Source organism: Cololabis saira, chromosome 2 (genome assembly GCF_033807715.1).
Source record: "Cololabis saira isolate AMF1-May2022 chromosome 2, fColSai1.1, whole genome shotgun sequence".
In the NCBI taxonomy this organism is placed as follows: domain Eukaryota; kingdom Metazoa; phylum Chordata; class Actinopteri; order Beloniformes; family Belonidae; genus Cololabis; species Cololabis saira.
This window is the reverse complement of record NC_084588.1, coordinates 39,804,338-39,817,212: the sequence shown is the minus strand read 5'-3', so window position 1 is coordinate 39,817,212 and position 12,875 is coordinate 39,804,338. Positions and strand designations below refer to the sequence as shown.

The 12,875-nt window shown below is 40.6% G+C and overlaps 1 protein-coding gene across 1 annotated transcript; it reads right to left on the bottom strand.

Moving 5' to 3' along the window:
* Positions 1-1,753: 1,753 nt before the first annotated feature.
* On the bottom strand, positions 1,754-12,418 carry adpgk2 (ADP-dependent glucokinase 2). Its single transcript, XM_061745366.1, has 7 exons — positions 12,180-12,418; positions 10,138-10,297; positions 7,667-7,857; positions 7,404-7,500; positions 7,106-7,242; positions 4,663-4,799; positions 1,754-3,961 (listed from the first exon to the last, which is right to left on the bottom strand). Exons 1-7 carry the CDS (start codon positions 12,373-12,375, stop codon positions 3,404-3,406), a joined length of 1,476 nt encoding a protein of 491 aa, XP_061601350.1. The 5' UTR covers positions 12,376-12,418; the 3' UTR covers positions 1,754-3,403.
* Between the last annotated feature and the right edge of the window lie 457 nt (positions 12,419-12,875).

Here is a 12,875-nt window from a genome sequence, read left to right as displayed (position 1 = left end):
AATGGTATGCAGCAGTAATAAAACGAGGGCTTTATGTAAATAAAAATCAAATAGTTGTCTGAAGTGTTGTTAAGCTGTAAATACAAGCCTTCCACATCAGAGAAATCTCACATTTGTTAAATCTGGGCCTAATGGTGCCATGAGTAAGGATATTTAGAGGACAAAGTCCAAAAGTAGCTTAAATACAATTACAAATATAAAGAAAACTACACATGTGAGATGAAACAAAATAAATTAAATATGTTAAATGTCAGCAGTGAGAAGAAAAGAAACAACTTCGAATGTGGTGCATAAAGTTGTGACAACTTCAACTTTAAACACAGTAAACCCAATTCTTAACTGTACGCAGCACTTGGAGCTTGCAGCCAAACTGCCTTAGTCAAAGAAAGAAGAAAAAAAAGCAATGATCATTGATGAGCATGACATTTTATCTCTGAGGTGGCATTGACTCAACATGCATGACAGTTAAAACAGCTTTACAACATGGTTGGTAAGGGAGCACGTCCCTCTGTGAAGACAAATTCATACAACAGTATGATTTAAATCAAAAATAAATCCCTACATGCATCTTAATCACCGTTCAAAATGTCAAGATGAGGAAAAACACGGAAGCCTAAAGCGATAGAAAAACTATGTATTTAACATTTTACTTTCACTCAACACCAACAGTAAAACAGAATAAGGCTCATTTATCTCCTGCTCCACCAAACAATATTAAATAGCTACAATTTTGACGTACAGGGAAGAAAAAGATTTTAAAAAGATTTCCACTTTTAAATTCCACTCATTTTCTTGACCACTTGTCAGAAAAGCATCTTGTCCCTTATTAAGAGCACAGTAAGAGCGCAGTAATTGTGTTTCATACTTGATCCATGAGAGGAAAACAGCTGCAGCTGGATCTTTGTGGAATGTCTGATTTGTACATACAAACAAAAATAATCAAGTTGTATCAGTAAATACAGGTTTGGATCAAATGAGCAACGGTAACCCACCGTTATCAAGATCTCATCATTTGGTAATGGTAAACTATAAACACCTCCTTCAACTTAAAGTGAAACTTACAGGCTAATAAGTCAAATGACTAGAGACTAGAGTAGAATTTCAAAACATCAAAAGAAAAACGTCTCAAAAGTCCCACCGCATGAGTGAGAATGCAAAGACAGGTAGATACGGTTCACTGAGGCCAAAGATGGAACAATATGGACCTGCATGGGAAAATGGACACTGAAGAGAAAATGTAGAAGCACATAGATGTGATGGACCACAGCTTGGAAATGATGAGGCTGACACATGTCAGAGAAACTGGAAATTGATAGATCAGAGAAGAAAATGGATAACAAATGCATAACAAAACATGCAAAAAATGTTAAAGCGGGGCAGAGAGGCTGGATTAAATACTGGCTCCCCCAATTGCAGAGAAGCAGATAGACATTGAGTATAGGCTGAAGCTTAACAGGGAGAAATCAAAGACGACTCTTAAATCAGAAAGGACTAGTTGCCGTGCACTGCTCTTGTCATTGACAATCCCCCAGCCTTGAGCATTTGTGTCCTGACCGTACAGACGTGTGTGCGTGGATTGAGCTGCTATCCTGTATCAATCTCACTATTCTGGCTTCTGCATCTCACCTGAAGATGCATCAAATCTGAGAATACATCATCATCCTGTCGCACAAAGAGCTAAAGCAGAGACACTCCCCCATGGCATGTACAATGTTGTGAGAAAAAAATAATTGATAGACGTTGATAGATGTTAATAACACTTCTACATGGTTGTGTCATTTAATAAGAAAATATAATGTATATCATTTGTAATTAACACATCAGAAGCTGCACTTAAAAGTATGGATGTAAAAACTGCTGGGATTTCTCACATCAGCGCACCGCGTTGATTCATTTTTATGACTGATGGCTGAGTCGGCTGGTCTCTAATCCTGTTTCAAGCGAGACAAGGAGCAAATACAGAAAATATGATTTCTGATTGGTCAGCTAGGCCACACGCTGAGGGACTCTGGGTTAAGTACTGCGGCTTCAAGTACACATTACAATACCCGGTTGAAAAACAAGAGCAGCTCGTGGTACACTGAATCCGTCCACAGATTTACACAGTACATGTTCTGAGACACATGTCAGAAGAAGTAGTAAGAAGAAGTTATTTGGTCCTAAAACAGTTATAATTTGACAATACATGAAGAAAATATGAATGTAAAAATATGATGAGGAAGAAGAATAAGACAGGTTGGGAGATTGGAAAAAATTAAAGAACAGAAAGGAAAAGTGTAGTGGATATTGACATCATAGTAAAACTCCCTTTAGTGGTCCCTTAAGGTTGATTTTACATTATTGCACAGCAACTGAACGATGGAGAAAGGACAGTAACAAACCAAACACACCAAAAATACCAAGCACACGATTCACATAACACTGGGAAGAACGGGAGCTTTGGGCCGTAAACCTTTCTTTGCCTTCGTGAATGATACAGGAGAGGGAAGAGGCAGGATAGCCTTTCATTGAATAGTTTAAATCTGACATGTTGCGGCCGAAGCTTGGCTTGGCTCGAAGGCAAATGAGGTCAAAAGGTTGTTCAACACCTGATAAAACATGCTGCTAAGAAACAGAAGAGTTAGCCATTTCTGAATCTTCTAGAAATGTTCGCTGCATAGCTGCTTCCCTGATTTAAAATAATACAAAGAGAATTTATCCTATAGTAGAAGTGCAAAATATTGGTATAAAACACCATAGCTACCCAGGGCGGTGCAATAAAAACAACCTAGATCCTGTGTATAACTTTATCCAAACCTCATCCCTCCTTATCTCATTCTGACTTGGAGTCAAGCTATGTAAGGCAACAGAGAAGAAGAGAAAGCCGAGCCAGTGAACTCACGAGTCAGATGATGGACTACAGTGAAGAGACACTGGCGGTGCTGGGTTTATATGGACAGTTTACTTCGGCTCTAAAAATCCATCTGGGGACAAATGGTGTGTGCACGTGGACAAAAACAGCTTACTATATGTACACTTGATGCAAGAGGGAGTGAATATGTGACCTCAAAGAATTTAATTATACTAAACACTAACTGAGTGAACTGCGGAAAGATTATAAGGAGAGAATTCAAAAAGCAAATCAGAAGTTTTTGTGTTTACTTGTTTTCCATGAGATCTTCTATAAAATCCAAACTGATTCGATGTGCATTATTTATTTAAATGTGGGCTGTTGTTCTCCATCATCTGACTTTTCTCAGTGATGAGCGAGTTTGTATCGCCGTCAACCTGGGCCACGAGCTGCAAAAGGGAAAGCATGAGCCTCATACCTGTGTCGATACGTGACGGCTAGAGTGCGGATACTACACGGGTTTGCCAACGTCTAGTTAACCCCACTTTCACAAAGATCATTTAGTGTCCCGGTTCAGATCTGCAACACCAGGCCAGCAGCTGAGATGTTGTCCCCACCCCCTGCAGTCTGGTAGACCTCAGTACACACCAGGACCGGTGCCACGCAGATCTCATAGTCCTCCTCGTCCCAGCAGTTGACGGGCCTGGTCTCCTGCAGAAGGATGCGCTGGCTTCCCTCTCGTCGGCTGACGGAGAACGAGTCGTCCATGATGAGCCTGGCCTTACTGGGGTCGATGTCGTTGGAGCCGCAGACGTGGCGGTTAGCCGTGAGCGAGGCCTTGGCGATAGCCGACATGGTGTTCTTCCACTGAGAGTCTCGGGTCACGATCATGGCCTGGAAGGCCAGCGTGTGGACGTGGAGGCGGGTCAGCGGCTTACTTGTTGACCGGGCACTGTTGCCGTCTGCCGCGGGATCTTTGGAGCGCTGGTTGAGAATGCGGTAAACTTCCCTCATCTGGTCGAGGACGGTAGCCACGCGAGGGTTTGGGTCCGACAGCACTGTGATGTTGGAGCCTTTGAGCAGGCTGAGAAGATTGGGAAGTTCCTGTTCATTCATCCCCAAAGAGTCCGCCTGGGAAAAAAGTTATGATAAATAAATAATTAAACTGGGTCGAACTAAACTTAGTCTTTCAATAAATAAACATTCCTGACCATTCTAGAACTTATTTTGTCTTTTAGATATCTGTTTGTGGTCCACACCGCACTAAATTATGCATATTTCTCCTAACAGACGATGTAGATCTGCTGACTGGGGGGAAAAATAAAATACAAGCCCTTTTGCAGTACATGCAACGCATAAATACAGCTTCTGTCTCATTGCTTTTATACTACAGGGCTTTATAAAGACAAAATAATTACTTCAACAGTTACAAATGATTTGCTTCAGTAGTTGATTAACTGCCATAAACATATTTCCACATACAGTGCTTCTGTTTCGGTTCTCAGCGAGCACAAAAAGGGAAGTGAAGAAAGGAGGATTCATTAGGATTTTTTTTCCACAAGAGCAAAAACACAAAATATGAATATCCGAATAAACAAAAGGCAAATTCAGCTCCATCAGTCTACTGAGTCACGCTTATTTGTTTACAAATGTATTCAGAATGCAAATCTAACTTCCCACTCCCTGGTTTTATCTGGACCTTTTCAAAAGCTCATCTTGTTCAGCTACAAACAGTTTGTATCAGAACAAACATAGTTAATTGTACTCTCTACTCCGTGTACTAAACATTCATTTGAAAATGATTATTAACTGAACTATTCAGTCATACATACGTGAGGGATGACGTAGTTGAGAAGGTCTTGCATGATACTCTCCTCTACAAAACTTGCCATCTCAAAATGTGTCCCGATGTGAGGAGATGAGGAGGACAGCAGGTCTGCCAGGTGAGAGAGGACGTCGTCTCGCTCACCTGGAATGAAGAGAGAAACAGGTTTGAGTTCAAGCTGGACGATGATGACTGAAGGAAACCAAGAAAAGAGTCAAGTGATGCGTCAGTGAGTGAAGTTTTTTTTTTTTTTTTTTTCGTTTATTTCGGCATGTTTATATAGACACATTTCATCTCCAGAACATTATACACTGCATACTCAGCACATGACGAAAAGGGTACGGGAGAAGCTGACGCTTATCAAAGTCCCGCCCCGTTCTATGTAAGATTCATGATCACATCAACAACAGAATTCAGTAAGATACATAGTTTACCACATAGCAATTTGTCTAATTTCATCCTTCACAGTCCAGATAGCATGTATGTTTGTACACGTGTCCAGTCCACTCATCCTGATCACCGTTCCTGTGATTTACTACTGTGTCCACTGTTCAGTTATTTTAATGTCCAAGCCTCTTTTTGCATGCAATCCACTTTGCAATGGAGGTGCGTGTGTCAATGCAGATTTTGATTAGTCGCCGTCCTCTGGCTCTCTAGCCGCCTTTGCCCCCTCCGCTCGTACTGACTTCATCTCCTCCCGAGCTTTGGACACCTCCGACCATACACTGGTCAGTCTCTCCTGGATGTCAGCGAGGCCAGAGAGCAGCTTTGCCTGATCAGCTCTCACTTTTCTCAACTTTTGTAGCATCCAGACCCCGCCAAGCCCTAGGATCACTAGGCCCACCGTCATGCCCGTGAATATATAGACGTCTCCACGTCTTCTATATCCAACACCCCAAGACACACTACTTTCCACTTATTCCAGCTGTCCATGGTGTATCCCGCCAAGAATGTCCCATCTGGACAGGCCGGTTCCCTTGTCCCAGCACGCCGTGTAGAAAAAATCTTGTCAATAGCATTTACTGACCAGTTCAGAATCTCCATTCTTGATTTTATGTTCTGCTTGGTCGTGATATCTGCTGTGCTGTGATAGAGCTCAATGTCACACACACACATTTTATAGTGACTTTGTTTAGTCTCCATGTTTTGTTTCCATGCTAGGTGCTCCCGTGCTGAATTTCCCACATTGCCATTGTTTTGTACACATAGCCAGACATTGCCTTCGTGTACCTAGGTTTGATAATCCTTCAATAGTTGTAGAGATAAACAGGCCAGAGAAGTAAATGTACCAGTGACTTAGAGAAAGGAAAAAAGGAAAGTAAGCAAAGGTAAAAAGTGAGAGAAAATAGAAATAAAATGAAGAACACAGACAGTCACATGATCTGCTGCACGACAGTTCTTTGTTTTTGAGCTTCTGATTTTAACAACTGTCATCAAGCCATATTAGCCATAATTTCTACAAGTCTTTGAGGTGGAATCATAATCACAGTTGTATATTGTACAAAGATAATCCCAAACTTTCGTGTTTTCCTGCAGACCTGACAATTTACAAATACAGTCTGAGGTACACCAAAGAAAAAAGGTAAATATCTCACATTTGTGTAGTAAAACCTTTATAAAAACCTACCATCTAATAGATATCCTCTATAAATGTTGGACACTATTCCAAAATATTGTTATCAAAAGGCCATAACCGTGAGTATTACAGAGTTTATACATGTACCATATACTATATAATCACAGAGGGATGTCATCATCCAGCTTCAAATATGAAGATGTGGAAATTCAGGTGGATGATAAACGGTAGTGGACACGGTGTTGAGTCTTCAACCAGGTGAGCTCTGTTCAGACTGCAGCCTGAATCTGATTTTGAGATCCGATCTGATCTGTGTCCTTGCTGGCGTTCCCTAATCCACTAATCCAATCTAAATTAACGTGCTCACATAGAACAGGGCGATGAACTGGTTTTGCTGCCGTTGCAAATTGCTACGTGAGTCTGCAACGCAAATTTTCTACAAGTTACAAAAAAGCCACAGAAACATCTACGTGCTACTTTGTTCTGGGCAGCTGGTTTGAATCGACATTTCATGTTTTTTCCCTTTTTTAGCTGTTAAGACTCTGAGAAAATTATCTAGATATAATCTGAACATACGTTGGAGTGAACGTAGCCTTAGAGTCGAGGTGTTTACAACATAAATTCATATCATGGTTAATTATAGAATAACTCTAAAAGACCAAGATCAAATCCTTTAACTGTATATTATTAATACCACATGCTATTATCCATAACAACTGCAGGCGTTTCCAATAAGTCAATGCACATATATTTCACATAAGTCAAGCTGCTGCATCACAGGTTGATTTACAAGAAACTTTAGTTATTTTTAGCTCAGTTAGCTTGACTGCAAAATCTTAGCAGATTCACACTTCACTTCTGCGTTTGGTTGTACCTGAACGATATGGGAAGTTGTCCATCATTTGTAGCCCACCCACTATCAGCAGATCTGGTTTGAAATCTTGGAGTTTCTCAGCGAACTCGTCCATGGAGGTCAGGTAGGGGTTGTGGTCGTCACTGTGGATGATGTATCTGTACGACACAAACAAGTAAACCTGATCACCCCCAAACACAGCTGGGCCTTAAATGAACGCACTCATACGTGTCCACACAGACTGAAACCTTCATGAACTTCAGCTTTAAAGGTGTCAGGGTTCTCAAACTAAATTAAAGAACATTTTATTCACGTGTACCTGTTAGCTCTGCGTGAGGTAAAGCGCCCCCAACTAGTTCCAGATGAATACTCCAAGATCAGGTGAATGTCTGGCTCTTCTATCACTTCTCCAGCAACTGGAGTGAAAGAGAAACGACACGGGGCTTGAATAATAGTGATGGAGTACAACCAAAACCCAGCAAAAAAAAATACAACAGGATTTTCTTTTTGTTTTAAAAAAAAAAAGAATTAAATGCTGAAACATTTGAGGTTCAAAGGTGTGTAGACTGTAGTTGTGTGTACCTGTAATGTGCTTGGACAGGACCTCGGTAAACTCAGGGCTGAAACTCCCCCCCAGCAACACGTCACATCCCTCGGTTGCCATGCGACCAGCCATGACAGGAGCATTGCCTCCAATGGCCCATCTGTTTCCAGGTGAATCACGGGCGCTCTCAACCAGCTCGCTAAAAAGGGTTTCATTTATCATGAAGCGCCTGGAGGGGGAAGAAAAGACCAATTATTCATGCTTCTGTGTCATCTTGTCTAGACTACTGCAACAGTTTGTTTTCTTGCTTAATCAAGAAAAAACTGGCTCGTCTTCAGCAAATCCAAAACTCTGCAGCAAAGCTGCTGACCTGCTCAAATAGAGTCAACCCAATTTTAAAAACTATTCACTGGCTCCCCGTCCCTTTTTGTTTTAACTTTTGTTTAGCCCCCTCCCACATCAAGGACCTACTTTGCCCCTACACTCCATCTCGGAGGCTGAGATCGTGTGACCAGAGCGTGCTCATGGTCCCTCGTACCTGCTTTAAGACGCAAGGAGATGCTCCTTCCAGGCCGTAGAGGCTCTGAACGATCTCCCGCTGTCTCAACGTTCTCTGGACTCCATCAGTGCTTTTAATTACAAACTTAAAACCTGCCTGTTTCTCCAAGCTTTTAAACATTAGTAGTGAGAGGGTTGTTTTATGACCACCATGTTGATTTTATGTACTTTTATTCTAGGAGCTTTTATCGGCATTATCTTGTTTTTAATCGTATTTGTACTTTTATTCTAGTGTTTATTTGTGTTATTATTGATGTTGTTTCATTTTTTGTGAAGCACCCTGTGACATTCCGTTGTCTGTGAAATGTTCTATAGAAATAAAATTGACTTACTCAATTACATGTTCAATAAATGTCACAAGACAAACTTATTTTATGTCACAAAGCTCCAGGGAAAGTAAAAACGTATGGATAACTTGATATTAAGTTAATTTATGGATATTGAGTTTGGGCTCTTAAACCGACTTAGTTTCCGCATGTAACTGAGAATTGTATTGTTCAGGCTGTCACACATTCCCTCGCTCTCTCTCTCCCTCTCTGAGGATTTTGTAGGTTTGTTGCTTTTTGGCGTTTGTTCCAGACAATGAACAAGACCCACAGCAGCCACGACGGCACCGCTCAGTGACTGACAGAGGAAAGAGGAGTTAATTCCTTTGTCTAAATACTGCATACCTACAAAAACAAGTTGATTGAGTCCTTTGTAAAATATCAGCAGCAAAAAGGTTGGAAAATTAATTTGTTTCCTATGCAGACTCTAATAGTGGGACACATGTCCTTTGTTAAGCAATAGTTAAACAAATATGAACTTCAAGATTTCAGAGTAATTTTTTTGTGTCCTCATTGTGGCATTAAGTTCAAAACGTTTGAAAATGAACACCCAAAATGCCGATGCATTTAGGAAACAAGTCTTGTGGATTGATAGAGTTAAAGCAGCATTTCTTGATGGCAAAGTGCAATATTTTCCTGCTTTGGAAAAAGGAAAAAAAAAAAAAAAAAAAAGGCCACTGGAATATCAAGACAAGAATCTCCTGAAAAGAGCACTGCTACTATTAGGTTTAGGGATGGATCTATTATCCCAAAACCAGTTACTAAGTTACCACATCAATGGTATAAGGAGAAATTGAGTCTAACAAATGACATCAGCAGTAAAAAAAAAAAAAAAAAAAAAAAAAAAAAAAAAAAAAAGGTTAAAAAGCAAACTAAATAATTTCAGGAGGACAGCTCAAATTCCACATTGGATTCTCAGAAGCTGCTGCACAAACAGAGATGAACCGCTGTGGACTCCTGAGCAAGGCCCTTAACCCCCAGACTGATCCCAGTGCACCAGAAAAGTAGCAGCCACTGCTCCTAAGAGTGTAACTCATACATTTATACTCTTCTCTGTCCTTCCTGATCTTCATTTAAAATCTGAACATGAGAGGTTGTAGATTATACAAAAGAGAGGAAGATCTCACCTAACTGGAAGTATTTTGAAGGAGGAATATGGGAAAACCACCAACGTACAGAGCAGGGAGACCATAAGCTGCTTGTAAAGAGCATTCACGTGCCGGGGAACTTGCCGGAGGGGATTTAACTAAGAACTGGCCATGCAGGTTTCCCTTTCCTTTGTATGTTCAATACTGGAAAAGGTGGTCATGGAAAAAAAAAACACTATATGCTAAAGAAATGTTAAAACAATGTGTCGTCATTAACTGAACATTTTTTGTGAACTTCAGCTCACTTAGCTATTCACACTAACAGACATTTGACCACACTGCAGCATGTAATTGTTGTATAAACAACTGGTAATGTATACGAGTAGACTTTGTGCTAAGAGAGAAAAGACAAGACTTCCACATCCCTGTGAGACCACTGATGGATGTGAATATTCATTCTCACATCATCCATGTGCGGTTAGGATGGATCTTCTGAATCAGACAGCAAAGTTCTGCTTTTTATTGAGGATCACTTACTCTGCAGCAGCTCCTGGTGCAAAGAAGTAGGCGAAGCTCTGGGCCAACTGTTCAGCATTTTCTAGGTAGTCGTGATGCACAGGTGTATCCGCCTGAGAGATGCCTATCTTATTTAGGTATGACACACCATCTACGATCAGGTCAACACACCCCCCAAAGCCTAAGGAGAAAGAAGAAAACAAAGTGAGAAACGCAACAAAACCACTATGGTAGTAGGTATGAAACAAGATATTTTGGCCAAGGTGAAAATGTCAGAGATAACATGAGAGAAAAGCAAGGCGGGGGGGGGAGTCTGCAGCTACTGCAGCCAGAACTGTGACATTGAAACGCCGCCACAGATGACCTGTCACAACCGCAACATCAAACTTGTGCCATACTGACACAAAAAAAGCCAGCGCAGAGGTCAACATGCTGGATAAGGCACCAGACGCCATGACTAGATTTGCATTTAATGAAAAAGGGAAACATTGGTGTAGAGTTTACTTTAAAATTACTTTTGAGTGTTTGACTTACTCAGACCTAAAGTCCCTCTCTTTGTCCGTGCTTTTCATTTCTTTTGGATAACTCTTTTTTCCTGACCATTTGGAGTACAGACAATTTACAGTGCAGGCCTCACTTATCTTTGTACTGCCACAATCAACTCCTTTATGAACACGTCAAAAAGAAATGAATGTTGTTATATCAAAGTCTAGATGATTACCAGCAATTACAACCTAGCAAAGTGTTTGTGTATATCTGAACTTTCTATTGAGCTGGATGGCGGTAGGACAGATATTGATTTCTTTATTGTGTGCTGGTATCACTGTCCAAAGGACAAGTTTTTTTTTTAGGATGTGATCATAAGTTACACCCAGTTGGACGTCCATGTGTGGTTACACCTCATCAGTTCAGAGACAGGTCTGATGACAGCCAGTGATCTTCTGGAGGATCACTGCTCAGAACAAACTGTTCAAGCTGCTGGTCTGGTAACTGTGCATTCATGGTACCTCTTTTAGCCCCCTCCTGTACTCCTAAATCTGACTTACACTCAAGCATATTGAATCTGGCCTCAGCGCCAAACAAGATCATCTCACCTTGCTGCCTCTTCCTCAGCTGACAGACAAATAAATCCTGGATTGCCTACGTATGCACTTACTTATAATAGTTAATGTACTGCTCTATGGAGGATTTTTTGTGCCAAAATTAAATAAATAAATAAATAAATACATCATTAATTAATTAAAATGGGAATTAAATATATCATTAATTAATTAAATGCTGAAATAATAAATATATATACTTTTACTTAAAATGAATTGTATTTTAATTAATTAATGACATATTTCATTCCCATTTTAATTAATGACACATTTAATTAATTCATGATACATTTCATTCCCATTTTAATTAATTCATGATGTATTTATTTATTTAATTTAGGCACAAAAAATCCTCCATACTGCTCTAAGGGATTATAAATCATTTAAAAACTCAATTAAATGTAAACTTTGGCAAAGTTACAATATTAAGGGTTATCATTTTTTTCTGATATCGAGGAATGAATTAAATCGACGCTTTTTTTTTTAGATTAGATTACATTAGATATATATATTATTCATCCCTCAATGGAGAATTTGCTTTGTGCAGCAGTAGAACACACAACACACACATGCAGCGAAAGAAGGATAAAAAAGTAAGAAATATATAATTACAAAATATAAACAGTATATACAGTGGAATAAAAATAAAAGTAGGGCAGTAGGAGAATAAAAAAAAATGCAAAAAAAAAAAAGCAGGTAGGATGTATATGAGGTAGGGAAAAGCAGCTGACGTCATTCATTTTGCAATTAAATCATTATTAACCTCCAAACTCCAGATTGAGCCTCTAATTCTGTTCTGATCCTATTTAACATGAGCTGGCTGGCTCTTCTCAAGCCTGAATTATGGTTCCGCGTTAAATCGACGGCGTAGCCTACGCGGTGACTCGCACCGTACGGTGCGAGTCGCCGCGTAGGCTACGCCGTCGATTTAACGCGGAACCATAAATCATCCTTCAGTCCTACCAATGGCCACTTTGGGTCTTGCGACGTCGTTGATGCCGACTTTGCTCTCAGCCCGCAGCAGCGACGACAGCACCAGGTCCAGCCGGTCGTCCAGCCCCGCGTCCTGCGGCGAGCGGGACCACAGGGCCAACACGAGGACCAGCAGGGACACGAGAGATCCGTATTTCATCCACAGAAAACCGCCTCCCCCCTCCATAGCTCCCTCCTCGCCGCGGATGCTCCCCAGCAATGAAGCCGCACGTTTCCGCCTTCTCTGTTGTGCTCTCAGAGGTGCGATTGTTTTCCTCTAGAGTGTGTCCCGGATGTACCTCAAGTGGGCGGGTACAGAAGGGTGTCCTGGATTTTAGTAGTTAGTTCGAAATATCAGAGATTAATTTATTTTCATATTTCTAATAAGAAAGATATATATTTTTTAAAGCAGACTTCTTTTAATATTGTGTTTTTATGTAGCTCTAGATACGGTGAATGGGGAGATGCCGGTGAGAAAAACGAGTAGGCCTCGCTCTAACGCTGGGGGAGGAGCGATGTTTGTTTTGACACTGATGTGGCAAAGGCGCATTTACCTGTGCATGGATGATAATATGTGCAAAACACATTGGAAAAACTTTAAACCCCCTAAGTTAAAGATTTATTTATTTTAACTTTCCGCCCCATAGTATGCCTTTCGTCAACGATACATGACTATACAGGTCCAGA

Bases quoted from the DNA above. Each gene is read 5' to 3' on its own strand.
- adpgk2 (XM_061745366.1), bottom strand. From the start codon at position 12,375: ATGGAGGGGGGAGGCGGTTTTCTGTGGATGAAATACGGATCTCTCGTG. The intron at 10,298-12,179 runs GTAGGACTGAAG...CTTTCTCCTTAG, and splicing joins AAGACCCAAAGTGGCCATTG to GCTTTGGGGGGTGTGTTGAC. The intron at 7,858-10,137 runs GTAAGTGATCCT...TTCCCCCTCCAG, and splicing joins GCACCAGGAGCTGCTGCAGA to GCGCTTCATGATAAATGAAA.